This window comes from Penicillium vulpinum (assembly GCF_028829585.1).
Source record: "Penicillium vulpinum strain IBT 29486 chromosome Unknown utg000001l_segment0_segment0, whole genome shotgun sequence".
Lineage (NCBI taxonomy): Eukaryota > Fungi > Ascomycota > Eurotiomycetes > Eurotiales > Aspergillaceae > Penicillium > Penicillium vulpinum.
Genome location: NW_026643241.1, coordinates 5,837,563 through 5,862,774, shown reverse-complemented (window position 1 = coordinate 5,862,774; position 25,212 = coordinate 5,837,563). Strand labels below are relative to the sequence as shown.

The window sequence follows — 25,212 nt, the reverse complement described above, 5'->3', positions numbered from 1 at the left end:
TGGTGAAACTGGTGAGGGTTTCGATCCTGCGCTGGGAGTAATTGGAGGGATTATCTTTTTTCTTCTTTTTTTCGAGCTTGACCAGCTATGCACAGCTATGCACAGCTATGCACAGCTATGCACTATTCCACCAGTCTCTCTTTTTGATAAAGACGGCACCTTCCTTGTCACATTAGGAGTTCCTTTTAATATATGTTGTATTGACACTTGATATTCATATAGGTGCGATGATGCGGATATGTGATTCCCGGGGTCCACCTCTATTATGCAGGTACCCAGGCAGGTACCACTGCAGCTTTCAACCTCCACCCAGTATGCGATTGCGCTATTACGCTACTCAAAACTGAGCTTAAACAACCATTAGGATTTGAACGCCCTTATTTGGTTTCCAGGGCATGTCTGACGAAGAACACAAGGATGTATCCATCATGATTATCAGATTCGACTTGTTCCTATCAGCCACCCGAGTTCGGGGTCGGGCCGCAGCGGCAAACACTGACCTCATTCCCAATGCTCCACTGCAAGAATACGATTTGATTCTGCAAGAAGCAAGAGAATCTCGGAATCTGCCCGAATTATGTACGCGTGTCAGACGTACGTGGACACGACTGAAGATGATCGTCATCGCGTTAGCTCAATACAGAGACCGAGGCCGATCCTGCAAGACCCGAAATCCGCCAGACTAGACACCGGAACACCAGATAACGTCGTACGTTTGCTGCATAAACCTTTAATTTGCTGCATAAATCTTTAACCGGTTTCAATTTATAGCATGCCAAGTGTACTGACACTACGGAGTACTATGCACGTTACTAAGTACGTGGGTGGATTACGCCGGTGAAGAAGCTTACAAGGTATAAGGACATCCTCGGTCCCTCCCCTCCTAGCCTTGTGCTTCAAGTTTTCAATCGCTTCAATCTTCTTTTTCTCAGTGATCCAAGCATTATGGCTCTCCTGACCAAGACTCTGGCCTCACTGGCCTTGGGTGCTGCTGTCGCCCAAGCCCAGCTTTGGGACAAGGTCATCCAAACTTCCTACGGTCCTGTCGAGGGGTTCGAGTACTTTAACCAGTCCACTCTTGATAAGTACTTTGATGGCGCCGAGTCCAACGTCGCCGCTTTCTTGGGTATCCCTTTCGCTGCCGATACAGGGTATCAGAACCGGTGGAAGGCACCGCAGCCCCGCGAGCCATGGACCAAGACCTTGAAGGCCACGGACTTTGGCCCTGCCTGTCCTAATCCCAGGGCTTCCGGTATTAGCGAAGACTGTCTCAGTCTCAACATCTGGACCAACGCCAAAACCGCTGCTGCCGGCCTTCCTGTCATGGTTTGGAACCAAGGTTCCGACGAAACCAGCAACCAGGAGTGGTGGTACGGTGGTGGCATGGCCTTGAAGGATGTCATTCTCATCACCTTTAACCGGCGTGATGATGCATTCGGCTATCTCGCTACCCCTGAACTCAACGAGGAAGGGTACAAGCTCACTGGGCACAAGACCTCTGGTAACTATGGTATTCTGGATCAACTGGAGGTTCTCAAGTGGGTGCAGAAGAATATTGCCAAATTCGGCGGTGATCCTGACCGTGTCACCCTTGCTGGTCAGTCTTTCGGCTCTTCTCAAGTCTACCATGCGGTTAATAGCCCTCTCTTCACGGGATACTTCCAAGGCGGTATCTCCCAGTCTGGGATTAGATACCCCTACGATACCATGCTGGCTGGCCTTGCCACTTCATACGTCGAAATGTCTACTGCTATCTCCAATAGCGCTAGCTACATCAAGGCCCACAACGTTTCTACAATTGCGGAGATGCGCAACCTCTCGATGGAGAGCCTACTAGTTGGTTCCGACGACCGCGTCACCAACAGCTCCATTTGGTGGGTCACTGCACTCTCCGCCGGTTATCCTCTGATCTTCAAGCCTGTTCTTGACAACTATGTGCTTCCATCTAAGTACATTGACACCCTGATCAATGGCCCTGCCAACGATGTTCCTCTGGTTACTGGTAACACCAGGGATGAATCTGGTGCTTCTACCAACACCGACTACACTGTCGAAGAGTACGAGTACTACTGCGGGCTCAAGTACGGCAACCTCTCCAGCACATACTTCGAGCTCTACCCTGCCCAGAACAACGATACCATTGCCTCTCAGGCCTGGAACGCTGCTGCCTGTGATCTCTCTCTTGTCGGCTCGTGGGCATACGCTACCGAGTGGTACAAGTCTGCCACTTCAGACTTCTACACCTACTACTGGACCCACGCACCCCCAAGCCAGGATCAGGGTGCCTTCCACCAATCTGAGATCATGTATGCGCTTGGCGCTCTCTACGCCAATTCCGAGAGGTACGCCTTCACCGAGATCGACTTTGAGATCCAGGAGAAGATGGTGTCCTACTGGGCCAACTTTGCGAAGACCCTCAACCCTAACAAAGGCGGCTCCTACAATGGTAGTGGATCGTTGGCGCGTTGGAGTCCCAACAGTGCCGATGGTACTCAAGTTGTCATGGAGCTCGGCGACCAGTTCAAAAATGTGCCCATTGCGAAGCCAAAGCGGGTGAAGTTTATGATGGACTACTTCCACCAGCAGGTTCCCTACTAGAGGGTATCCCTTTGGATTGCCAATTCCTCTAACAAACAAAGCAGAGACCTTTCCATGCTCAGTAACTATCTCTAGTTATACATAGAAAAGTCATCTGCACATTTATCACTTTTTCTCGCCTTTTTTTGCTATCTACCTATAACTCTAGGAGGGGGATAAAATATCTAAAACAGGACACATCTGAAAAGACAGCTAGAAAGACAGCACAAGGCCGCATAAGTGGCCGCCTATTTTTGTGTTCAATAAATACATATACATACATGTGCATCTATATGTGGTCAACTTATACTATATTTCTTGAAGACATATATATCCATGGTATCCACCAACTGGACCAAGGTTATTAAGTCGATGACCTCAACCTACAATGATCTACAGAATATCCTAAGAGTAGCATTAAACTTTCCTCTCATTTTATAAGATAATCAATCAGAATAGCTTCAATCTAAGCAAACGAAACAAATGTGGTGTATGATGTACAGAGTAAGGGAATGTTGGGCCCAGATCGCCAGGGCCAAGCTAGGCGCGACACCGACTGGCTACATCGTACATTGTACAAAATCCTCCGCATAGATCTTGAAAATCCCCGCTATGTCTTGCAGAGATGTCCACACGAATCAGCCTTACATGCCAAGAACAAGGGCGCCCCTGTCGGGGATCGTCCACTGATCCCTAGTGGAGGGGTAATCCACTTCGATCCCAGCTCTCCAGGCAACCAATTTCGAACCAGATTGAGAGAAATTCTTCGCACAGGGATTTATTCTGCTTTCAATTCTCCAAATTGTCAATTCACCATGGTTGCTGAGCACCTTAGTCTCCGCAACAACACCTCCACTCCAATTGTCCTGAAGCGCATTGAGCGCTTCCAGGCACCGGAGAAAGATGGGTTCCATGCCTTCAGCACAATTGCCAGAAACCTTACCCAGGTCTTGACCAACCAAACGCGCAACGATGCTGTTGCCTCCATTGAACAAGACAGCAGTCCCTTTGAGGAAAAGAATGTCGACATTCGCCTGGAGCCATTCACAACGAAGAAGACCGAGCTACGCTCTTTCGTCCACTCTGACAAGGAGCGCATGCGTTTAATCTTCGAGGCAGAAGGCCAGAAATACCAGATCCAAGTCCCTGTCCCAACAGCAGAGTCAGCAACAATGAAAGCACTAAGCGAGAACCCCAAACACCGCTTTACCGGCGTCTTCGTGGTCCCAGCATCCTTCCTCACAATCTTCTCCTCTGCGCACATGCACGCTTGGATGCGTGAGCTCCGCGACGAGACCCTTGTTTCCGCCCTCTCAATCCCAGGCACACACAACTCGCCCACATGCCACATTGCGCCGCCGTCGGTGCGCTGCCAGGCTGTCAGCCCGAAAGAGCAACTCAAGAACGGCGTGCGGTTCTTCGATATTCGCGTGCAGCCGCAATACCCAGACGACGCTGCGCGCGACGAGCTGATCCTCGTACACAGCGTGTTCCCCGTCTCACTAACGGGAAACAAGTACTTCCGCGATCTGATGCGTGAAGTCAACGAGTTCCTCGAGCGCAACCCCTCCGAGACGTTGATCATCTCTATTAAGCGGGAGGGCACCGGTAACGCGACTGACGAGCAGCTCTCACGTATCTTGCAGGACCACTATGCTAAGGGGTGGTGGGTGCGGCCCAAGATCCCGACTCTGGGCGAGGTGCGTGGTAGGGTTATTCTGATGCGCCGGTTTAACTTGCAGCAGAAGCTGAAAGAAGCGCATGGTGGGACTGGTTGGGGTATTGATGCTGCTGCGTGGGCGGACAATACTCCCAATGCTACGTGTCCCAGTGGCCAGCTCTGCATTCAGGATTTCTATGAGGTGCTGGAGAGTATGAATATCGAGAAGAAGATTAAGTTCGTCTCAGAGCAGATTGATCGGGCTAGCTGCTGCCGCTATCCGTTTGGTGTTCAGCCTAATATGCATGCGACAAAGGCTTTCCCCTTTTACGTCAATTTCTTGAGTGCCAGTAACTTCTGGAAGACGGATACTTGGCCCGAGAAGGTTGCTGCTAAGGTTAACCCGGCGATTGTGGATTATATCTGTCGCCGAGGTAAAGACAAAGATGCGGACTGCTCGACAGGTATCCTTGTTACGGACTGGGTTGGTTTGAATGGAGATTGGGATCTTGTGCGCTGCATTGTGGGCATGAATGCCAAACTGCGTTTGAGACAGGACTAGATGGCGAACATATAGTGGACATATATCAGGAGGAAACTTGTTTTTTAGGCGTGGTCTGGATTTTGCCTCTCATATACAGGCAATACAATGGTTCATGAGTTAAATGAAAAATTATGACGCACCAAAGTTGATTTCTTGCAAGTATACATTGATCCTAAAGTAGGAAGTTGGGGGTCTTGAGGACGAAACGCAGAATATGATCTATTATACAGGAAAATGAATCAGAACGACCATGACCAGATTAGGACGATTCGCTCTTGTCGCCCTCCGGTCCCTTCTCCTCTTCTTCCAAAACGCTCCGGCGGCTCTCCAAGGTAAAGTAAATGCTCTTGCCAGCTCCCTCCAGAGTAGTTGCAACACTGGAGCTCATGCTCTGCAAGGCAGTGACAAGCTGGGAGCGGAGACCGTCCATGCCACCCTCGATGCTGCCGACCCACTTGGTCTGATCGATATCAAACACCTGGTTGTCCACACGGGCAGCCAGCAAGTTAATCTTCTGGAGACCGTTCTGAACGATGGGCTCGTGGTATTCAGGGTTTGCCTTGCGGGTAGGGGCCTTGAAGCCAGATTCCTTGGGGGCGAGAATTGACAGCGCGGCCTTCATGTGTTCAGGCGAGACGGTAGGGATTGAAAGGACAGCAACAGGGCCAACAAGCAGAGGAGAAAGCTCATGCATGCCCTTCATGTTCTTTACTGCGGCGTGGGCAGTGCGAGACAAGTCGTGTGTCAGGGCCGGGTCATCCTTTGAGCCGGAGATCGCAGGGAGCTCGGCGGAGGTTTGTGTCACGGGGTCAATTGCACTTGGGGGCTTTCCTGAAGCCAGAGAAGACTCGCTGGGCCGGAAGTACTCGACGATGCGCAGAGCCACCTCAAAGATGCTAGTCTGGATGGTCTGGATCTTAATGTAAGGAGCGAGCGCAGGCGCTGTCCGGCCCTCGGCGGCAATCTTCTCATCCACTTTTTGCAGAGCAATGGTTAGTTCTCGTCGGATGGCTGCCCATTCCATGGACTTGAGGTTATTGTGTTGGAACAGCACGATGAGAGGAGATGTGCGGAGAAGGGAGGTGTAGGACCGTAGGAGCTGCGACCGGCGGTATTCGGGATTGCGGTGCGAAGGTGGTTGAGTAGGAGGAAATCTTGATACAGGAGCTGGGGAGCGTGTCATCTGCTCAATTGACGCAGCTGGCGTGAATGCCGGGGCTGCAGCGCTGGATGCGCTCCTGGTAATTCGGAGTTCATATTGGCATCGAGGGATTTGCTGAATCGACGAAATTCTTAACCGAGGTGGCATTGTGAATATTTGATTAAGGTGTTGATTTTATCAATGCCTAAGCAATTCAAAAAGTTGATATACACAGGTCAAGACAGATCAAGACAGCCCCCGGGAACTGCAAAGCGTGATATTTTTTGGGTCCTAAAATGGTAAGGTGCATAAAAGGCGGTGAAGTATTTTGCCGGATATATAGGTCCTCATTGAGTCACTGTTGATGTTACGGATATTACAGGTATTTTTATTAAGCTTGTGAAACCCTATTGGGACTGCTGGGCTATTCTGAATACACGGTTGCTTACAAATATCTTAATTATGGCGACACCTATATCCTCTCCTACTCAACGGCCAGAGTCCATTTCGATCGCCCCGCTCCTCCAGCGCCTCGCTTACCCCGCGGCTGCTGGGATCCGGGTCAGCGCACAGGACCTCCCCCCTGTGAGTGCAGAGGAGATTGCTTCTGCATTCGCTCTAATTTTCGAGGACCGGCTATCTCATATTCAGACTGCTGCCCTCCTCACCTTGCTCCATTCAACCGGCAAGGATAGGCAGCCAGATGTGATTGCGAAATGTTCTCAATGCATGCGAGATGCTGCTTGCCAAGTTGAGAGAGGTCCTCTCATCAAGATTATCCAGTCTCGCAGCCTTAAAGTGGGAAATTATGGGGGTGGATTGGTATGCAGACCACCTCTATTTTGTCATCGAGTTACACTGACAGGCCGCGATGTATAGTGTGATATTGTTGGAACCGGAGGAGATTCTCATTCGACCTTTAACATTTCCACAACCTCCTCAATCGTTGCATCTCCTCTTCTCATGACAGCTAAACATGGCAACCGTGCTCAAACATCTACCTCTGGAGCCGCCGATGTCCTCAATGCTATCCAGCCAGTACCACCCAAGATCGCAGCCATCACCGCCGAGAACCTGGCGCAGGTCTACGAGAAAACCAACTATTCTTTCTTATTCGCTCCAAATTTCCACCCAGGCATGATGCATTCCAACCCTGTCCGTAGGGGTCTCGGCCTCCGAACGATTTTCAACCTGATGGGCCCTTTAGCAAACCCCGTTGACTGGGCACTGGAAGCACGTGTAGTTGGCGTGGCATACCAGAGTCTTGGTCCGGTTTTTGCTGAGGCTTTCAGACAAAGTGGAGCGAAGAAAGCCATGATTGTTTGTGGCGCAGAGGATATGGACGAAATCAGCTGCGCTGGAAAGACAAACTGCTGGAGGCTCTCTGAGTACCCGAACCCTGCATACAAGGCCTCAGAAGACGACGCAGATGACTCAAGTGGGGATGATATCGACAATCCTCGTACACTTGTCAAGCTTGACACCTTCCAGCTCCACCCATCAGACTTTGGCCTCTCTACTCATCCCCTTAGTGAGGTGGGTGGAGGTAAAATGCCCAAGCAAAACGCGGAAAAGCTGATGAGCATACTTCGGAATGAGCTCCCACGAGATGACCCCATCTTGGAGTTTGTTCTCATGAATGTGGCTGGGCTACTTGTCACCTCGGGCATCTGCGAGGCCGATACCAGCAACATGGGACCTGGCGATGATGGGCAGGTCATTACCGAGCGTGGCCCTGGCGGTGGCCGCTGGAAAGAAGGCGTGCGTCGCGCACGCTGGGCAATCGAGAGCGGCCAGTCTCTGAAGAACCTGGAGCAATTCATTGAAGTAACTAACCAGCTCTAAAGTAGAATGCTGTGTAACTAGTTTCGTAGGTTTATTTGAGATGTGATAGCCTTTTCGGGTCTAGGGGACGTTCGGTTTGAGATATGTATGGTTTCATCTGTTCTGATGGGTGCGCTGAGTGCACTGATGTGTGTTTAGATATGTGGGAATCTCGGGTAGTTAATCTCAACGCTCCATGTTAAATGCCTTCAATTCTCTGAAAGCAGGTACAGTTGTTTCTTATAAAAAAATTGAAGCCTGTCTCACAAGTCCAGACTTGGACTAGGACTAGAGGACATGGCCAGAACATCGCATCTAGGTCTTGTAGATTGAGACGATAGAAAAACTGGGTTGTGTGATTCAACTCCAAAGCGCCATTGTATGCATAATTCGTCAAAAAAAAATAGAACCTTCAAAACCAAAGGATCTCAAGCCGATTCCGCCTGAGCCATCGCAACCTCCAAACGTCTTGTTTTTGGTTGGGTAGATGAGACGCTTAACGAGCCTGGAACTGGACCATACTATTGAGAAGCAAGAAAGAACATCAGTCCATGTCTTGCGCATATCGCATGATAATTCTCAGAAAAGAAAATCTTACCGCTTGGTGCGCTCCTTGTACAGCACACGGTGACCGCAGTCTTTGCAGCGGATCTGGTCACCGCGCTTCAGGGGAACACGGGCAGAGCATTCGCCGCACAGGTAGGTGACTGAAGGGCTGTCGATGGCCATGGCGTTGCCGAAACCTCCACCTTGGGTGTCGAAGTTGTTCTGGGTGCCCGTGGGGACCTGGTAGGTTTCGCGAGACATAGTCTGAGGTTGAGAGTGGTATGATTGTGGATTGATTATTTTGCGCGCGAGCTAAACGTGTCCGGTGAGAGGGTGAGAGTTTTCAGCTGGAAACTAGCTTCTATGCTAAGATACTTGGATTCTTTTTCTTTCTGGAGCGCCGGGCGGGATTTTAGGTGCTTAGTCATGAGGTTGGCAGATTTATTAGTCAGCACATCCATACCCCCCGGGGCCGGGACCCGATCTAGAAGTATAGTTAACTTGGATTTTGTATGGAATTTTGAAAGGTCTTGAATTATATGTTTTGATAGTTTCATTAATATCATTGATCACACCTGAAGGTGTTTATACCTTCTATGTATTTATCATGTTATAGGCTGAAAACAACCTTTTCAGCACCTCATGTAATCATCGACTGTGACTCCAAAAATGAAAATGTGGTATATCCCAGGAACGTGCAAGAAAAATCAGATCCCAGCGCCATGCAAATGAAGCAAAGAAGAGACCATGAAGAAAATCACTCTAACAGTGGACCTCGTAGCAGCGAAATGAAGCAGACAACCGTTACCAACCACCACCAATCTTCCCCGCAAGCTCCACAACCCGACTAGTATCATTAGCAGATGTTTGATCTTTGCCAACATCACTTTCTACCTTGCGGTAGGTAGTATATACAAGCTTAGAGAGGGGGATTTTCATGTATTCTGACCAGCGCCGCAAGCCTTCGTGGATTTGAGCCTCTTTGTCAGCCAATGAAAACAGCTGAGACTGAGTCTCTGGTTCAGACTCAGACTCCATCGAAAAGTAAGCATCGTCGACGCGAGCGAGCCACGCGCGCTGCTCATGTGGTGATGGCTTCATAGATGCGTCTAGTGCCTCTCCTTGGGAAGGACCGAGGGCTTCTCTGGCGTCCTCGACTCGAATCTGTCCACCGCCATTTGTGCACCCACCAGGACAGGCCATGACCTCCACATAGGCGTAATCTGACCCCGAACTACTTGTGGACACGGCATTACGAGATATAGGCTGGCGCCGACCTGCGGCGGGTCTGGCGGCTGGTTTTGCGCCGGGAAGCCTCGATACACGTGCGGGCTTGAGCTTCCGGACGAGGTTTTGGATATTTCGGAAACCGTAATAGCGAGCTGCTTTCAGAATGAGATGACCTTCTTGAGACATGAGCACGTACTCGACAACATCAACATTGCGTCCACGGTTGATCACAAGTTCACTACCTGGATTGCGAGCTTGGAAATGCATGAGAACGTGGTGTAGGTAGCCTCCAGAGGTACCTGTAGTAAGAGATTGTTCTGTCCGAGAGCCTTTGAAGGAAAGAAAAGAATCGAGGATTTTTTCAGGGAAGGGTGGGGTGAAAGACGAAGGCAAAGGTTCCAAAGGCAAGTTTGGAAGTGAGAATCCTCGAGACGAAGCCAGAGACAGAAGCTCACGAGCAGTGATAACACAGTCTACATCACGAACAGGTTGTGTCTCAGAGGCAGTAGAATCCCCCTGCCGCCACGAGACATCTGTGAGTTCTTCTCGACTAGCTTCTAGTTTCTTGTCAAAGCAGGGCATGACGGCCAAATGCCAAATCCGAGAAGGATGAACTCCAAGAGATTTGCTCAAGACAGTTTTGAGGAATGTCCCCGACAGAGCCTGCGGGGACTTGAGTCGAGAAAGATGCGGGAGAATAAAAGGGTGTGTCTTCTCGGCGTAACAGATCCATCCAGGACATGCTGAGGACAAAATAGGTCGTTTGGGAAGAGAGTCATCCAACTGGCCGACTGTCAACGAGTCCCCTGGATTGAGCGAATCTGAAACCTCGTCTGCAGTGAGCACTAGAACAGCCTCTCGCATGGCATTGGTATCAACAACCCACGTAAACCCATTGCCGTGTTTACCCCCACCTCGCAAGCCCTGTGGGCCACTAAGTAATTGGTTGATCATGTATCCCGCTTCTTTGTCCGAAATCCCATAGGTTGTTGCCAGACTTGCCCTGACCTGTGGGCTGACACTGGCCACGAATATCTTACCCTCTCCAGAATCTTCGGTATTATTGACTACCACCCCATGACGTTCATGCGCCAAGGGAATCTCTGGACAGGCATCAAGTGTATTGAGGACCTCGGCGTGAGACTGGAGTGATATCAGCACTGCTTCGGCAGATGTAACACAGCCAGAGCAAGCGAGGCAGTCTGTCAAAGAAATCTGTGCGGGGGATAGATTCTCGGGCTGGACTTTGTCTTCCGTTGTTACTTCATAGGCGTTCTATAATTAGAAAATCAGTCAAATGAACTCCAATATTACACAGTTTCAACGAAGCCGATAAGCGGACATACCTCTTTTGTATCTTTCTGTGGAAGGGTTTCAACTGGTTTGATACATGCGACCCCTGGCGAAATGAAATCATTTAGATCGTCTGCTGACAAGATCGCGCTCATTGCGGCGGGGTACAGCTTTGGGTCGTGAATGAAGTGAAAGCAATGCCGTTTATTTGGCTGATTTTATTGCAAATAATCAGAATAAAGACTTCGAACCCTTTAAGGATTAAAATAGTTCTGCAAGAAGGCGACAAGCCAACAGCGTTGCACGCTTTGTCATGGTGGCGAGATCGGAGATAAGCTGACCGCCTTATGCGGGCTACACTTGCTCTGATTGGTTAGGTTGGAGGTATACACGTGACCTATTTGACGTTTCTTTCAACTTCTAGGTAAATCACAAGTCTCGAGTCTTTGTCTTCTCTATTCTTTCAAGTTCGTATATAGGTAGCTATATGAGTCTATATTTAGTTAACTAGTAAGTACAAATGGGCCATAAAGTGCCACCGGAACCCTCCTCTTCCTTAAATTAGCAACTCTCAAATTAGCGGCTCTACTATTTCTTTCGCATCTCACTATCACCTTCATTACTGAAAAAGCCATGCAAAAAAGAAAATCGCCTACCCAGTCCGACAGCTCCAGGTCAACACACTCCAAACAATCGATAGGTTCTCAGTATGCAAACCAATCACCCGCAGGCGGAAACAGTCGCACCAGTACTAGCATCACTCAAACCATAGGGAACATGTTTGAGAAAATGACATACGGCCCCAGCGACAATAACATGACATCTTCCGGGTCTTCGTCCGGCTTTTCACTTATACCAGGAAGTGAGGCGGACGCACTTAGAAAGAAACATCCGGCCCAAAAGCCTGTTCTGACTAAGAAACAGCCCCCTGGATTTTTTAAAATCAAAGGTAGTGGAGTCAAGAAGTTTAAGACTACATCCGCTACAATGAGGAAGGTGATCGAAGCAACACAGAAAGCTACATTGGAAATTTTGTCCAAAACGGAATTGCAGGGAACTCGCTTTGGTTATATTGCGAACAGATGGACCTCTTTTCCCCTAAGACCTAGTCATGTGGAGTATCCAAATCAGACAACTGTGGTCAGGGTCGTGGCAGGAGACACATATGACCAGGCCCTTGCGATGCATTATGCCGGTAACACCATCGATCGCATGCCAGTATGTGTTCTTAACTTTGCCAATGCTCACACACCCGGTGGGGGCTGGCTCCATGGTGCTCGAGCCCAGGAGGAACAGCTTTGCTACCGAAGCACACTCAATGGTACTCTCCATACAAACTTCTACCCAATAACAGATATGGAGTGCCTCTATTCACCCAATGTTATCGTTTTCCGAACCAGCGTGGACAAGGGTTATGACTTCCTATCGTCAGAAGATAAGCTACACCTGAACCCCTCTGTCAGTGTTATCAGCATGCCAGCACGAAGCAAACCTAAATTGACCGCCGACAACTCCACGTACCAGGATGAGGGACATCGACTTCTCATGAAAGGTAAAATGCAATTGATTCTACGTACGGCAGCACTCCACAATCACCGCCGTTTGGTCCTCGGTGCCATTGGTTGTGGGGCCTTTCGTCATCCCCCTCAGGAGGTGGCTAACTGCTGGAGAGATGTTCTTGCGAAAAAAGAGTTCAAGGGTTGGTTTGAGCAGATACATTTTGTAATTAGAGACGCACCCGGTGAGAACAATTTTGCAATTTTCACGAAGACATTGGATGGTATGAAAATGAAAATAACCTGAGTCTCGCAAGGTTCGATTTCATTTCTCTTTATTACCTTCCCCCTCTTAGGAGAGGTTTGGGACTTTATGAGGCAGGCGCAAATTATTTAAGAATATTTGAATCAAGTTATGTGTTGATGAAGTGGCCTAGTGAAGTGCCAGGCCTCGCTGTGTAAATAACTACATATATAATGTAGGCTCTCTCATAATTTCCTCAAAGATACTACATCAATGTCTTCTGGTTCCTTGTCCTCATACACCGTCCCAACAGGGGTTGCGTGCTCTTTTTCGAACTATACTTCTGTCTACTATTGCTTTCTTTCATATGGGATTCACTTAATCACAGTTCTTCGCCCTTACAACAAGTATCATCTATTCTTTTCATCCATCATTATAACTGGTTTCTTTCTTTGCCACTTTTCATAAATCGGTATTCTAAACTACTAGTATCTTCGCGCATGAATCCACCCGAACCGTTTATACTACCTAGATACCTAGATATGCCTGAATTCGGACCTCACAGGCGGCCCATTACTCATCATTGCCCACCCACCGGGGCCCAGGGGCCGCGCTATCCAGGAGACAGGTAACGGGGGCGGTTGATGGGGATTTATGTCTACATTTCCTATGGAATACTTGAGATTGACCTGGGAATGAAATTGCATTGTCAACAAACGCGGAACTAGAAAATCTAGATAAAACTTTGGCCAAGTGGAGCATAAAAGTACAGATGTATAGAGATGGAAAAGAGAGGGATCAATAGACATACAAAGGAAAATAGGCGATAGATCCACATATACAAAAAAAAATGAGAACAGCAATGACAAAAAGCATATGCGATATACCTTCGGTATTTCAAATTATCAGGAGAGCTCTTCACCCCAACCATCTGCTAGTCCGTTGCACTATTATTTAGCAACCTGTTCATCTTCAGCAGTTCCGGAGACCAAGACCCAGCAGCCATCTCCAATTTGCACGGCATGGGTAGCCTCCATTTGATTATAATAATCAGCGCTGGTGCCAGCAGGAACCAGGCATTTGCGCTCAAGTCCGGCAAGCACTGCAACGATCCAACGTTGACAATCTTGTACAGGGACTGCCACTACCGCCGACTTAACCTTGTTGATCTCACTTGCGGCAATCTGGCAGATGTACTGCTTTCTCGATATACCAAAACTGTCCATTCTCTTTCCTGCTTGAATCTTGCGCTCGAAGTCCCGATTTTGCGTTGGGCCTCCGACAACATGGTACCATGTACAACGCAGTGATCCAGGGTGAGCAAACAAAAGCATCCAGTGCAAGGGGTCATCACCTCGCCGTTGGCAGAATGCTACATAGACGTCCCATGAGTCAGCCATCTTCGACGAATAAATAGTCGTGATCGTCAGAAAATAATTGAGTTTTTTCTTTTCAAGTGGGATTCAATGGTAAGCTCGTTGTTTAGGATTTGAATGAGACTTGAGACTAGTATTTTTTGAAGGCTAGGGCTGTCTAGAGACTTTATATATCTGTGTATTCGTTGGTTCTATCCCCTCCACATACAATGACAGACGAATACTCTTTATGAGCGAACAAAAGAACAAAGCGATATAAAACCCAGTGTCTAGGGTTGAATTGAGTAAAATCATTAATAATTGGGATGATATATATTGATTTCACATATATATTCCGGTGTCCACACTAATAACTATGTGATATAAAGCTCATTGTCTGGGATTGAAATATGTATAGTCGTTGATCGATATACTGATCTATACGCTTATTATGTGTATGCCTATATATATATCTTACTCTGCACGGAATAGCTATTCGCAATACCGAAACAATAGAAATAACAAAGAAATTTGAAACAGATCCTTGGCATTCATTCAGAAATAACGTTTCAAGTATCGCCTATCGTCCTCTCTGCCTCACCTAAATCGACCAAAATGTCAGCATACCCCGCCCCTCTAGTTATCTCACCGCAGGGCGAAGAGCATACACATACCATCATTTCGCTCCATGGAACAGGCAGTAATGCTGAACTCTTCGGTCGTGTACTTATTGCCGCTGCAAACCTGCAAGCTCGACTTCCTACAGTTAAATTTATCTTTCCAACTGCAAGCAAACGACGGGCAACGAAGTTTAAAAAGATGGCTATCAACCAGTGGTTTGACAACTATTCAATTGAGGATCCCGGAGAGAGAACAGACTTACAAGTCGAGGGGCTCTGTGGGACTGCTGAATTTATTCGGGACTTGATCAGCGAAGAGGTTCGCATCTTGGGCGCAGACACCCATCAAAAGATCATCCTATGGGGGTTAAGTCAAGGTTGTGCTGCGGGTGTCTTCACTTTGCTAGGTGGCTGGCCCGATGCTAATGAAACAAACACAATCGGAGCATTTGTTGGGATGAGTGGGTGGCTGCCATTTGAGCAGCAGTTCCATGAAATTCTGCGATGCAACGAGATTCCTGCGTCGGCTAGAAACGGCCAGGCAACTCACTCCAATGATAGCTTAGACTCAGACTCAGACTCAAACAACGGAGAGACAGCTATGCAACAGTCCAACAGTGATGGAGAGTCAGACGCAGATTTAGATGCATTCTCGGAACTTGACTTGGATGACGACTCATTCAAAAAAAGCAGCTTCTTTTATGAGGATTTCGACCCTTTTGACGACGAGGAGGGAGAAGGCTCACTGCTTGACCATGCTGTCAGCCATGTTCGGGATATTCTTGATCTTCCAATGATATCAACAGATGATCATTTGCTAGAAAAATCGCGACCACAATCAAGATACCATCATCTCCAGACGCCTGTCTTTATTAGCCATGGCTCTGAAGACCCAAAGGTTTCTGTAGAACTTGGAAGGAAAATGTCTCATATTCTTTCAGCTGGTTTTGGGATGGATGTAACCTGGAAGGCCTATGAGGGGTTGGGACATTGGTATCGCGTGGAAGATGAGATTGAAGATATCTTGAGATTTCTCCAGGCTAGGGTCGACCTGCCAGTGAAACAAGTGCCATCCCAAGACCAACACGAGTAGTCCATAATATAATATTGGTTTTTACAAGTAAAGTATATTTCATTTCAGTGAGCTGCTGAGAATTTATGGTAGAAAATAAATAACTATTCTAGAGTTAGATGCAGTAGCTAGTACCTGAGTTTCATATACATCTCACTTGGATGTACGGGTAGATCGTCTTCTGCCAACAACGGCGGGCTTTGTCTTCTCCCCATCAGAATCCGTACTCTTTACAGTGAGCTTCTTTTGTTTTTGGGTCCCCCGCTTCTTAACCTGTGTTGTTTCGTCCGTTTCGGAGTCGCTTTCTTTCTTTGGGGCCACACGTTTCCGTTTCGAATTAGCTGGTGTGGATTGTGTGACGTCTTCGTCAATATCTTTGGCGACGGGACCACTCTTCTTCTGGACAGCTGGGACAACGGCACTTGTTCGACCTCCAACGGTAAGGAAACTGATCTTATTCCCATTGGGTAGGGCGGCGAGCTGATTCTTCTTCCCTTTGCCCCAGCGGTGTTTGAAAAGCCAGTGCTCGGGAAACTTCTCTGAGTCTGCCAGTACACCAATAGATGTGGAGCAGACATAATGAATAGCAGAGTGTAGCGCTTTGATCTGATCACCATTCAAAGTGTTGCTGTATTGTTCTGGGTGTATCTTGGCATGGTAGAGAATTTCATCGCTGAAAATAATCAGCTTCTGTTATTTCATGGGTTATGTTTGACTGAAGAACTTACCCCATCCAATTTCCGATTCCACTAATATTCGCCTGGTCGAGCAGAAGAGCCTTGATCGGCACTTTCTTCTTTCCCAGCTTCTCTGCCAACCATGATTCATTCACAGTATCTTTATCAGCGACTGGATCCGGCCCATTTTCCTTGAGCGGAGTATGATTTCGGATCTCATCAGCGGGGCAATCCACCAGTCTAATGCGACCAAGCCTGCGGGCATCCACAAATGCTGCCTCTGTTTTCGGCTCATCACTTGTCTCCAGCAGAAACTTCCAATATTTAGGGGGCCACTCCTGGTCTGTAGGCTTATCGGTTCGATAGTAGTATGTATCGGCATCCTTGATCTTCAACCAACCAGCCATTCCAAAGTGCATCACAGCGTGTGGTGGTGAGGACATTGTGATCCAGAAATATTTCCCTTGTTGGCCTGCTCCCACGACCGTCTTCCCTTGCATTGCCTTTTGAAATTCAGCGGCACTAGTGCCAACTTTGCCAAATACAATATCATCATGTTGTGCTTGTACTTTAGATAGCGTTTTCCCAACTAGGTGTTGACGAATGAAATGCACAATGCGGTGGATCTCTGCTAGCTCAGGCATCTTGGTATGATATTTCAAGTAACAATGGTAAAAATGGGCAAAAAAAATGAATTCAAGAGCATATACGGATACAAATGCTTTTTCTCTGAAAGACGATCTGGCATAAGGAGAGACGCGATACTCCTAAACGCGACGCGCTATCACGTGCATATAATTTAGTGAGCTAATCCCAAAACGGCTACGGAGCTTATGGCTGATTACGGCATGACGACGGTGATCCATCGATCCACGGAGAGCTTACTTGTACTGTCCTTGGAAACTATCAGCGTGTTACTTGTGCTCATAACAGATCATACTGAATTCCATTAGGACATACTCCAATATCATAATTATCAACACTACGCTATACAACGCTGTTGGACGACTTAGCTCTATCAATAACGCTATCACAGCCTCATTACAAACTGGAGTGGCTTTGGGTCAAATCAAATCGGGAAGCTGGGGAGGAAATTCTTGGGAGGATGTCACAAACCTCATCTATAGATGCTCCGGCGCTGACGCCTCGGTTCTGTTTTGACGAGAGACTGCTCAGAGGTTCGTTTGAAATTTGACGACTTAATACCAGCTCATATTGACTTTCCTGTTTTTGTTTAGATTTTCTTCGACTCTCAAGATCTACTATCGATGACTCGATTACACAGCACTTGAACGCGTTGATTACTCCGGCTCAGGAAGCATTTGACCCATCATCAACAGCGGTGCGACAAACCGAGTCGAGATCTCGGATCAACCCTGCAGCCTGCCAGAACTTCAAGGATAATGTGTTATTTCCGTCATGGCAAACGAGATCAGACGTTCTCACTTACTGTGCTGGTGTAGCTACGAGTCCGGATCCCGACGATCCCGACTTGATTCTTCGGCAAACGGAATCCACCCGAGACCGGGAACGAGAAGTTGATGAGCGTTTGGACCCGTACTCCGCTCGCTTTTTTCCACGTGAAGCACGGACTGAGTCATTGGCCAATTTAATTCGCAATGAGCGCACTGTCGAAGAAATTATTCGGGCCCGAACGTGGGGAATGGTGTCAGAAAAATGCAGTGGCTCTTCTTCTTGGGAAGAAGCTCTCGATCACTGGCGCCATTCTCATCAGAAATAGCTGTTCTGGTAGGGGCGTGCCACAGTATGCTGGAATTTCTGTATAACTCAACTCTTCTTTAGACCCGGGGAGGCTCACCCCAAATTGTACATGTTTGAACAGTCCTGGCATGGTACGTTTTTGTTATTTAGTATCCTCGCTTTGCTTATAATAGAGTAGATTGCTTTTGGATCTTGTGTGGAAAGGCAGACAATGGTATAATATATAGTCCGGAGATACTACCTAAGAGAAGTAGCTTGTGCCACAGACTGTGATTTTAAGAGTAAATAATCAATCCTTTCATTTTGAACATATATCAAAGGCGTCCGTTACCTTTCTGCTATCCTCAGTAGTCACTCAAGAAGTTACATTACAGAGTATATGCACACAACAAACCACGTGTGCATCATGAGATATGCATTTTACACCCTATACCGCCTTGATGAAAATATACACAGGTACAAGTGTAGAGTCAATAAATTTACGTATCTATGTATTTCAGCCTAGTCTCAAACCACAATTTAGTTCACCTTGCTTTACTTGTTTTCCCGTGAAGAAGTTGGATGGTGCACGCTATCTTATCGGTCCATTTAGCTCTGCCAAGATCGGACTCGGAGAAGTCGTCCCCCGCACACATCGATTCCTTACTCGCACAAGTCAGGTCCCTCGACGTCAGCATCGCCCACAATGCCGGAAACATTGAGCACCAAGGATCATTCCTTGTTTCGTCAAGTGGTTCACCACTTTGAGATGAAACAGTATAAGAAAGGTCGGCCTCCGAAGTGACCTTGAACCACTTAGGCCTGTCTAACCACGTTTTACTTCACAGGCATCAAGATAGCAGACCAGGTTCTTCGCAAAAACCCCAAACATGGCGATACGCAAGCCATGAAGGCTCTGAATATGAGCCAGATAGGGCAATTGGAGGAGGCTTTTGCGCTCGCGAAGAAGGCTCTCCAGAATGATATGAAGTCGCATATCACCTGGCACGTGTATGGGTTGCTATTACGCCAGGAGAAGAACTACGAGGAGGCGATCAAAGCATACCGATTTGCCCTGCGCCTCGAGCCCGAATCGCAACCTATTCAACGTGATCTGGCGCTGCTTCAGATGCAGATGCGGGATTACCAGGGATACATTCGGAGCCGCAGTGCGATGCTGCAAACTCGTCCAGGCTTCCGCCAGAACTGGACGGCGCTCGCGATCGCTCATCACTTGGCCGGAGATTTGGCAGAGGCCGAGAAGGTTTTGACTACCTACGAGGACACATTGAAGGGTGCCATACCACCTGTCGCCGATATGGAGAACTCGGAGGCCACCTTGTACAAAAACACGATTATTGCGGAGACTGGAAACCTCGAGAGAGCTCTAGAGAATCTTGAAGCTGTTGGATACCGATGCACTGATGTGCTCGCAGTCATGGAGATGAAGGCGGATTATCTTCTGCGATTGGACCGCAAGGCCGATGCGGAGGCTGCATACACAGCTCTTCTGGAGCGCAACCCAGACAACTCGATTTACTACAATGGCTTGATCAAGGCAAAGGCTATCCCTGAAAGCGATCACAAGGCATTGAAAGCTCTATATGATGAGTGGGTGGAGAAGAACCCCCGCTGTGATGCTGCTCGTCGCATTCCACTCGATTTCCTAGAAGGAGAGGATTTCAAGCAGGCCGCCGACGTCTATCTGCAACGCATGCTGAAGAAGGGTGTCCCTTCATTATTCGTGAACATCAAGCAGCTTTATGTCGATTCGGTCAAGCGTGACGTGGTACAAGAACTGGTGGAGGGGTATCTCTCTGAAAAGGCAGCAAACGGCTCCGCGGAGTCGAATGGAGACAACACCGAGTTCCTGTCATGCACATACTACTTCCTGGCTCAACATTACAACTATCACCTCAGCCGCAACCTCCCCAAGGCCATGGAGTACGTTGAGAAGGCCATTGAACTGTCACCAAAGGCTGTGGAATATCAGATGACAAAGGCGCGGATCTGGAAGCACTACGGAAACCCAGAGAAGGCAGCAGAAGAGATGGAGAAGGCTCGAATGCTAGATGAGAAGGATCGTCATATCAACACCAAAGCGGCGAAATACGTGCTCCGAAACAATGATAACGAGAAAGGCCTGGAGCTCATGAGCAAGTTCACTCGCAATGAGACTGTCGGCGGCACATTGGGCGATCTCCACGAGATGCAGTGCACTTGGTTCTTGACTGAGGACGCCGAGGCATTCCTCCGACAGAAGAAGCTCGGTCTTGCCCTGAAGCGCTTCCACTCGGTTTATAACATCTTCGATACCTGGCAGGAGGATCAATTCGACTTCCACGGCTTCTCTCTCCGCAAGGGAATGATTAGGGCCTACGTGGACATGGTGCGCTGGGAAGACCGCCTGCGTGAGCACCCCTTCTACACAAGAATGGCTCTCGGAGCCGTCAAGGCCCACCTACTTCTTCACGACCAGCCGGATCTCGTGCATGGACCGATGCCCAGTGGAATTAATGGAATCGATTCTACGGACGAGAATCAGAGGAAGAAGGCTCTCAAGAAGGCCAAGAAGGAGCAGCAGCGCCTGGAAAAGATCGAGTCTGACAAGCGCGCAGCAAGGAAAGCGGCTGCAGCTACCGCCAAGAGTGCTGATGGAGAGACGAAGAAAGAAGATTCCGATCCTCTAGGCAACACCCTAGTCCAGACTCAGGATCCCATGAAGGATGCCATGAAGTTCTTGACACCGTTGCTTGAGTTTGGATCCCAGAACATCGAAGCCCAGTGCCTCGGATTTGAGGTTTACTCTAGAAGGGGTGAGTTAAATTGGTAGATTCTAAGGCGAGTCCTTTGTGCTAATACGATCATAGACAAGCATCTCCTTGCCGTCAAGTGCCTTGCGGCCGCCCATTCCATTGATCCATCTAACCCCACTCTCCACCTTCAATTGCTCCGTTTCCGCAAGTCTCTGGAGAGCCTTGCCGAGCCTCTTCCCGAGCAAGTCGCCGAGGTTGTGAATGCTGAATTTGACAAACTGCTCCCAAAGACCCAGAAGCTCGAAGAGTGGAACGAGTCTTATATATCGGCTAACAAGGGCAGTGTTGTACACGTGCAGGCCGGCCTGTCTGGCCGTCAACTTTTGAACCCCGAATCCAAGTCGCAATGCGAGCAAGACCTGCTTGCTACCCTCGATACTCCCGATATCACTATCGACGAGGCTGTCATCTCCTTGGACATTCTGAACAAGTGGGGCAGCGATAAGACTGCCTACGCCGAGAAGGCTAGCAAGAAGTGGCCCGAGTCTTCGGTCTTCGTGCTGAACTGATTTGATACGAGTGGAGGACCGTGTGGACTCCCAGCCTCATTCCCGCTTCGATCATGAGTTGCCTAACTGCCTAGCAAAACAACGGAGTTGCAGGAGTTGGGACCACAAAAGAAGGGTTAAAAACATAGAGGAAGACACGGGGAGAGCAAAATATACTCTGGTATTGGCCGATGCCAAGTGGAGTGAGTATACAGGTGCTGGGAGAATCCAATGTACCAGTATCTATTGCCAACCAAGCAAAGGCTAAACGTAGAACAATCTACTCCAAATTTGAAGAACACCGTTTCCATCAATGTACATTTCTAAAATGGGACATCAAACGCCTTTAATATACAAGCCGAGGAGGGAGTCGCAATATGCTAAACAAAAAGACCAACACATGCCGTGCTGAATGCCAGGGAATAATCCATCCCGTAACCGTTATTGTAAATAACCAATATCAAATTGTGAAGATCTTTTCACTGTCCATCTTCTCCGTCGATGTTACCCAAAATGGGTTTACGTCTCAGGACCTCGTCACTCTCGCCGTAGCCGTAATCGATCCACATGCGCTTCCAGAAAGGCACAGGAGCCGGCCGCTCCTCGCCAAGAATGTATTCCTGTTTCGCGGCGATGCGTTGAGCGCGTGCCTCATCTTCGGGAGAAAGGATGGCACGCTGCATACGCGATGCAATGCGCTGATCGAGCACAATATCATCGAGCCACTCGCGCTCCTTCTCCTCCTCGCCTTCTTCGCGCTTGTGTACAGACTTGTGCCACTCACTTTCAGCAGTCTCCATTACGCTCTGCTGCTCATAGTTGCGAGGGGGGAGGTCGGTGAAAGAACGGTCAGGAGAAGGGGTGGGGTCAACGCTGGCGCTGGTGGGCTCGGAATCTGCGCCGAAGGTCTCAGCGTGGTATGGCCGTGCGCTATTCGCGAGGACAATTGCGGCAACTTCGCGCCCAACGTCCTCGGCAAGGTAACGTTGTGTGAGGAAGCGGTAGAGTCGGATCGGGGTGTTCAGGAAGCCAAGGATATGTGGGAATTCGACTGGGGTGGAGCTGTCAAAGGTCTGGGGGAGGGTGTAAGGGAGGATGGCGGACGAGTATTCGCTGGGGGAGATGTATGCAGGAGTAGGACCAGCCGGCTTGGCAGGCTTCTCTTCTTCCTTCTCTTCTTCTTTGTCTGGTTCCTCGAACTTGAGCTCGGGGATCTCTTCTGTTTTCTCTTCAGAGAACTCGGGGGAATCAATGCTCGCAACCTCGGGGTTCACGAGACTAGCGGGTTTCTCCGCACTGGTACTAACGTCTTCCACTGTATTCGCGGTCAACTCCTCCGGAGGTGGAGCTGGCGCATCCAAGGGGCCAAGCCAGCCCTCGTGCAAGCCCCGGATATACTCTTTCCAGGTGTGCCGGCCGATGACCAAGTCGCCCTTGGGACCCGGTTCGTCAGTGACCCCCATATGTTCCCGGGTGGCAGCAACGACTGCCTCCACACCGACCTCTTCGGGAGCTGAGCTGGGCTCTCCAGCCTTTCGGCGCTGCTTGCGAATGCTTTCCGCCATGCCGGCTCTCACGTCGCCCTCACGCCGCCCTTCGATCACCGTGTAGTCCAATGCCGCGGCCACCAAAATGGGCTTGACATATTCCTTGAAGTGATCCCGGGCCGTACGCAGGCCATCTCCTGGTGGCGCAGCCAAGTATACCGTCAATTTCCGGCGCATTTGGTCGATTGGTAGAGATTCTTTTGAAATATGAGCCACAAGCTCTGACCACTTTTGTTGAACGCGACGCTTCTCCCGACGATCGTATATAAGAGCACCGGTGAATGATCCAGTGATAGTAAGGAAGATCATCCAGTTGCGAGAGGGTAGTTTGAATCGCATATTAGGGAGACCTGTCTCATAGCATTATGAGTATTTTTGGTCGTTGAAATACGGAGAACAGAGACGTACCCATCATTTTGAACGCTGGGTTAGGCGGCTTCGGGGCCGCCTGGGGCTTGCTGGCACCCGAGGGCGCAGCAGAGCTCGAGGAGTCTGCCATTGGGCGGTATAATGGAGAAATGGTCTATATGTATAAATAACGTACACCCGGGACATGCTCGTTCGGGGAAAATTGTTGCCTCGGGATTACATTATCCCGATTCACGTGACTGGAGATAACCTCGTTCGTTAGATCCCGAGGTCGTCGGGTTGACTCCTGGAAGACGTGAGATATGAGTATCATTTCAGGCTTCTTGCCTTGGTTGTTTGATTTTATAGTCACTTGAGTCTCTTGATTCTACCTCTACGGGGGATATTTCAATTCTTTCGGCACATTATAGAAGAAGCAACTACCTGACAACCCGGCATGGCGTTTAGGCCCTCACAGGGCTTTATCCTTGCCACAGACAATTGGTGATTATTAACCAACAGGCATGGAATGGCGAGAAATGATATAATGGTACTATACATAGAACAAAGGTGACCAAACTGTCTTTCGAGCCCATAGTAAGCTAGTCAGTAATTGATATATACTAGGAACAAAGCCCCATCATCGGAAACAATCTCTGCACAATCTGTATGAAAAACTAAATGGCTTATATTGCATATGCTTATATAGTCTCTCGGTTTTATAGGTCTAACTGTGACCTCATCTGATTCTTGTCTGGTGGAAATATCGTGGCGATGATATTGAAGCCCTATTTAGCAGCATTGCTCCATCCATATATCTTGACATAGTTGATCAACCAATACGATTCCGAAAATGCCGACGGATTCTGCGCCACATATTCCTTACAGGTAGCAGCTTTCGCACTACACTGGGATGGCCACGCACTTCCACTGGTATGTGTTAGCGTACCTCTTAATACATCAGTGGATCTTGTATCTTACGCCCAGCCACACAAATTTGTGTTGAATATAATGTCATTGCTTTTGAAGTGAGAGGCAAAGTCGCAGCCTGACGCCACGAACCGGGTCAATGGCGTGCCCCAAGTGGATGGTGTTGGAGCATCTGCTGTGATGTCTGCCGGGATACTGCCACGGGGGAAGAACCATATTGAGATGGCACTGTTTGTCCATTGTGTTGCGTAAACACCACCATTGATCGCATTGAAGCCATCACCGTAGGCCTTGGTATTTGTCGACGTCTGGGAGCAGCCACCAGAGGAGGTACTGCTATCACAATCGGGATCGACGAGGACAGAGCCAGCTGCCGAGCCAGTATTTGTGACGGTGCAGTTCGCCCCAGAGTGCAGGGTGATAATGGGGGTTTTCTGCATGTTGATGCCTTCGATAATATCGATCTCGCCGCTGTTAGGCCAGTCTGGTCCACTAGTCCAGTAGGCTGGCCAGATGCCACAGGCACTACCTGGCATGTGGGCGATATCAGCGATGTAAACTCCGTTGGTCCATACATTCTTTGTGATGACTCTGACAGATTGTCGACCACCAGTCGTGTTTTCAGTCGTGTTATCAACGCCTAGGTACACCTTGCCATCCCTGATACCTGCTAGAGACTTTGCCTTTGCGGTTGCTGCATCCACATATTGAGCAAACCCACCAGATCCAGTGCCGTTTCGAAATTCAAACCCGTCAAAGAAGTTGGTGGCATCATACGAATTGAACAACGTATATTTCGCCGCGGCCGTCTTTGATAGCGCTAATGTAGCAACGCCAACGATGGTAGGAAGTCGGACCATTCTTAAACAGGTTTGACTAGATATGATGGCTGAAAAACAGAAGAGTTATAGGAGAATAAAGATAGCTTCAACCACCGGTGCAATCATCCTTCTTTATATACTTCTAAGAAGCTAGTGTAGTCTTGATTGTTATGATCGTAATATAGATATTGCACCATAGTTGTAGATGCAATTGGCGAACTTTCTAGCGAACTTACTTGCCATACGCCGCTATAATTACGTGCTTCGTAAAAAGGCTGAGTT

At 48.6% G+C, this 25,212-nt stretch overlaps 15 protein-coding genes across 15 annotated transcripts; 8 read left to right on the top strand and 7 right to left on the bottom strand.

Annotated features, from left to right (window-relative positions):
• Nucleotides 1-395: 395 nt before the first annotated feature.
• N7479_002098 (uncharacterized protein) lies at nucleotides 396-705 on the top strand (the record flags this gene model as incomplete). The annotated part of the gene is made up of 2 exons (XM_057249795.1): nucleotides 396-594; nucleotides 644-705. The coding sequence occupies 2 exons, from the start codon at nucleotides 396-398 to the stop codon at nucleotides 703-705; spliced, it is 261 nt and encodes an 86-aa protein (XP_057114227.1).
• Nucleotides 706-945: 240 nt separating this feature from the next.
• Nucleotides 946-2,598, top strand: N7479_002097 (Carboxylesterase type B; the record flags this gene model as incomplete). Its single annotated transcript, XM_057249794.1, has 1 exon — nucleotides 946-2,598. One exon carries the CDS (start codon nucleotides 946-948, stop codon nucleotides 2,596-2,598), a length of 1,653 nt encoding a protein of 550 aa, XP_057114226.1.
• A 794-nt stretch (nucleotides 2,599-3,392) lies between these two features.
• On the top strand, nucleotides 3,393-4,799 carry N7479_002096 (phosphatidylinositol-specific phospholipase C; the record flags this gene model as incomplete). The annotated part of the gene is made up of 1 exon (XM_057249793.1): nucleotides 3,393-4,799. One exon carries the CDS (start codon nucleotides 3,393-3,395, stop codon nucleotides 4,797-4,799), a length of 1,407 nt encoding a protein of 468 aa, XP_057114225.1.
• Nucleotides 4,800-5,040: 241 nt separating this feature from the next.
• On the bottom strand, nucleotides 5,041-6,090 carry N7479_002095 (mitochondrial 54S ribosomal protein uL10m; the record flags this gene model as incomplete). The annotated part of the gene is made up of 1 exon (XM_057249792.1): nucleotides 5,041-6,090. One exon carries the CDS (start codon nucleotides 6,088-6,090, stop codon nucleotides 5,041-5,043), a length of 1,050 nt encoding a protein of 349 aa, XP_057114224.1.
• Nucleotides 6,091-6,384: 294 nt separating this feature from the next.
• Nucleotides 6,385-7,767, top strand: N7479_002094 (anthranilate phosphoribosyltransferase; the record flags this gene model as incomplete). The annotated part of the gene is made up of 2 exons (XM_057249791.1): nucleotides 6,385-6,744; nucleotides 6,802-7,767. 2 exons carry the CDS (start codon nucleotides 6,385-6,387, stop codon nucleotides 7,765-7,767), a joined length of 1,326 nt encoding a protein of 441 aa, XP_057114223.1.
• Nucleotides 7,768-8,242: 475 nt separating this feature from the next.
• On the bottom strand, nucleotides 8,243-8,553 carry N7479_002093 (Rpo12/RPC10 RNA polymerase subunit family protein; the record flags this gene model as incomplete). Its single annotated transcript, XM_057249790.1, has 2 exons — nucleotides 8,243-8,267; nucleotides 8,345-8,553. 2 exons carry the CDS (start codon nucleotides 8,551-8,553, stop codon nucleotides 8,243-8,245), a joined length of 234 nt encoding a protein of 77 aa, XP_057114222.1.
• A 543-nt stretch (nucleotides 8,554-9,096) lies between these two features.
• nar1 (iron-sulfur cluster assembly protein NAR1) lies at nucleotides 9,097-10,970 on the bottom strand (the record flags this gene model as incomplete). The annotated part of the gene is made up of 2 exons (XM_057249789.1): nucleotides 9,097-10,797; nucleotides 10,869-10,970. The coding sequence occupies 2 exons, from the start codon at nucleotides 10,968-10,970 to the stop codon at nucleotides 9,097-9,099; spliced, it is 1,803 nt and encodes a 600-aa protein (XP_057114221.1).
• Nucleotides 10,971-11,448: 478 nt separating this feature from the next.
• Nucleotides 11,449-12,618, top strand: N7479_002091 (uncharacterized protein; the record flags this gene model as incomplete). Its single annotated transcript, XM_057249788.1, has 1 exon — nucleotides 11,449-12,618. The coding sequence occupies one exon, from the start codon at nucleotides 11,449-11,451 to the stop codon at nucleotides 12,616-12,618; it is 1,170 nt and encodes a 389-aa protein (XP_057114220.1).
• An 887-nt stretch (nucleotides 12,619-13,505) lies between these two features.
• Nucleotides 13,506-13,955, bottom strand: N7479_002090 (uncharacterized protein; the record flags this gene model as incomplete). The annotated part of the gene is made up of 1 exon (XM_057249787.1): nucleotides 13,506-13,955. The coding sequence occupies one exon, from the start codon at nucleotides 13,953-13,955 to the stop codon at nucleotides 13,506-13,508; it is 450 nt and encodes a 149-aa protein (XP_057114219.1).
• Nucleotides 13,956-14,525: 570 nt separating this feature from the next.
• On the top strand, nucleotides 14,526-15,623 carry N7479_002089 (alpha/beta hydrolase family protein; the record flags this gene model as incomplete). The annotated part of the gene is made up of 1 exon (XM_057249786.1): nucleotides 14,526-15,623. The coding sequence occupies one exon, from the start codon at nucleotides 14,526-14,528 to the stop codon at nucleotides 15,621-15,623; it is 1,098 nt and encodes a 365-aa protein (XP_057114218.1).
• A 132-nt stretch (nucleotides 15,624-15,755) lies between these two features.
• N7479_002088 (putative formamidopyrimidine-DNA glycosylase) lies at nucleotides 15,756-16,923 on the bottom strand (the record flags this gene model as incomplete). The annotated part of the gene is made up of 2 exons (XM_057249785.1): nucleotides 15,756-16,275; nucleotides 16,331-16,923. The coding sequence occupies 2 exons, from the start codon at nucleotides 16,921-16,923 to the stop codon at nucleotides 15,756-15,758; spliced, it is 1,113 nt and encodes a 370-aa protein (XP_057114217.1).
• Nucleotides 16,924-17,384: 461 nt separating this feature from the next.
• On the top strand, nucleotides 17,385-18,020 carry N7479_002087 (MIX23 family protein; the record flags this gene model as incomplete). The annotated part of the gene is made up of 2 exons (XM_057249784.1): nucleotides 17,385-17,457; nucleotides 17,518-18,020. 2 exons carry the CDS (start codon nucleotides 17,385-17,387, stop codon nucleotides 18,018-18,020), a joined length of 576 nt encoding a protein of 191 aa, XP_057114216.1.
• Nucleotides 18,021-18,686: 666 nt separating this feature from the next.
• Nucleotides 18,687-21,305, top strand: N7479_002086 (peptide alpha-N-acetyltransferase complex A subunit NAT1; the record flags this gene model as incomplete). The annotated part of the gene is made up of 3 exons (XM_057249783.1): nucleotides 18,687-18,768; nucleotides 18,829-20,796; nucleotides 20,851-21,305. The coding sequence occupies 3 exons, from the start codon at nucleotides 18,687-18,689 to the stop codon at nucleotides 21,303-21,305; spliced, it is 2,505 nt and encodes an 834-aa protein (XP_057114215.1).
• Nucleotides 21,306-21,763: 458 nt separating this feature from the next.
• Nucleotides 21,764-23,330, bottom strand: N7479_002085 (Tim22-complex subunit TIM54; the record flags this gene model as incomplete). Its single annotated transcript, XM_057249782.1, has 2 exons — nucleotides 21,764-23,181; nucleotides 23,240-23,330. 2 exons carry the CDS (start codon nucleotides 23,328-23,330, stop codon nucleotides 21,764-21,766), a joined length of 1,509 nt encoding a protein of 502 aa, XP_057114214.1.
• A 637-nt stretch (nucleotides 23,331-23,967) lies between these two features.
• Nucleotides 23,968-24,969, bottom strand: N7479_002084 (glycoside hydrolase family 16 protein; the record flags this gene model as incomplete). The annotated part of the gene is made up of 2 exons (XM_057249781.1): nucleotides 23,968-24,109; nucleotides 24,161-24,969. The coding sequence occupies 2 exons, from the start codon at nucleotides 24,967-24,969 to the stop codon at nucleotides 23,968-23,970; spliced, it is 951 nt and encodes a 316-aa protein (XP_057114213.1).
• Nucleotides 24,970-25,212: the final 243 nt, after the last annotated feature.